The sequence below is a fragment of the Corapipo altera genome, unplaced genomic scaffold, assembly GCF_003945725.1.
Source record: "Corapipo altera isolate COAL_440 unplaced genomic scaffold, ASM394572v1 59395, whole genome shotgun sequence".
Lineage (NCBI taxonomy): Eukaryota > Metazoa > Chordata > Aves > Passeriformes > Pipridae > Corapipo > Corapipo altera.
In genome coordinates, this window is record NW_020888298.1 from 1 (window position 1) to 1,379 (window position 1,379).

At 68.2% G+C, this 1,379-nt stretch overlaps 1 protein-coding gene across 1 annotated transcript in view; it reads right to left on the reverse strand.

Moving 5' to 3' along the window:
* Positions 1-6: 6 nt before the first annotated feature.
* LOC113941921 (purine nucleoside phosphorylase-like) overlaps positions 7-1,379 on the reverse strand; it is a gene marked incomplete at its 5' end in the record, with an annotated part of 3,007 nt that continues 1,634 nt past the window's right edge. Inside the window, 2 exons of the mRNA XM_027633055.1 lie at positions 7-438; positions 1,124-1,305. Coding sequence (XP_027488856.1) covers positions 176-438; positions 1,124-1,305 — 445 coding nt within the window. The remainder of the gene's footprint in view (positions 439-1,123; positions 1,306-1,379) is intronic.

Below are 1,379 nucleotides of genomic sequence, written 5' to 3' on the forward strand. Positions count from 1 at the left end.
TGACATGGGATGGACACGGGACGGACACGGGATGGACACGGGATGGACATGAGACCAATGGGAGGGGTTTAAGGCCGGAATCAGCAGTAACAGCGTGTGGGTGACACGGGACGGACAGGGGACGGACACGGGACGGACGGGGACAGCCCCAGGGCCCGGGTGGTCCCCACGCCCCCTACGCCCGTGCCCCCTCTGCCAGGCGCGGTGCCAGGGCCAGCAGGAGCCGGCGGAGGTGCCGCGCCCCTTCCTGGGCCGCCGCCAGCACCTCCTCGTGCCCGGGGGGCGTGGCCTCGGCCGCCGGCCCCGCCCCACCACTGCCCTTCTCCTCCTCCTCCTCCTCGTCGGCGTCGCCCGGGGCCGCGTTGGTGATGAGGGACAGACCCAGCACGCGCAGGCCGCAGTGCCGCGCCGCCGCCGCCTCCGACACCGTGCTCATCCCTGCGGAACAACGGGGGGACAGCCAGGGAATGGGCGTGGTCAGCTTGGGGATGAGCGTGGTCAGCTTGGGGATGGGCGTGGTCAGCTTGGGGATGGGTGTGGACAGCTTGGGAATGGGCGTGGTCAGTTTGGGAATGGGCGTGGACAGCTTGGGAATGGGCGTGGTCATCTTGGGAATGGGTGTGGTCAGTTTGGGAATGGGCGTGGTCAGTTTGGGAATGGGGTGGACAGCTTGGGAATGGGTGTGGTCAGCCGGGGAATGGGCGTGGCCAGCTTGGGAATGGGGTGGACAGCTTGGGAATGGGGTGGACAGCTTGGGAATGGGTGTGGACAGCTTGGGAATGGGCATGGACAGCTTGGGAATGGGTGTGGCCAGCTTGGGAATGGGCGTGGACAGCTTGGGAATGGGTGTGGTCAGTTTGGGAATGGGCGTGGTCAGTTTGGGAATGGGGTGGACAGCTTGGGAATGGGTGTGGTCAGCCGGGGAATGGGCGTGGCCAGCTTGGGAATGGGGTGGACAGCTTGGGAATGGGGTGGACAGCTTGGGAATGGGGGTGGACAGCTTGGGAATGGGCCCGGGCAGCTCGGGAGTGGGTGCCCCCCCCCCCCCCCCCGCACATCCTTGGCACATCCAGCCCGTTTTGGGCCCATTTTGGGTCAGTTCTGGGCCCCCCCCGCGACTCACCGACGGCGTCGGCGCCGAGGCGCCGCAGGAGCCGACACTCGGCCCAGGTCTCGTAGCTGGGCCCCCCCACGCCCACGTAGACCCCCGGGCGGGCGTGGAGCTCGGGCGGGGCCAGGGCCAGCGCCAGGCGCCGCAGGGCGGGGTCATATCCGTCCGTCATGGCCGGGAAGCGCGGCCCGAACCTGCCGGGAACAGCCCGGGGAATGGGCGTGGTCAGCTTAGGAATGGGCATGGTCAACTTGGGAATGGGTGTGGT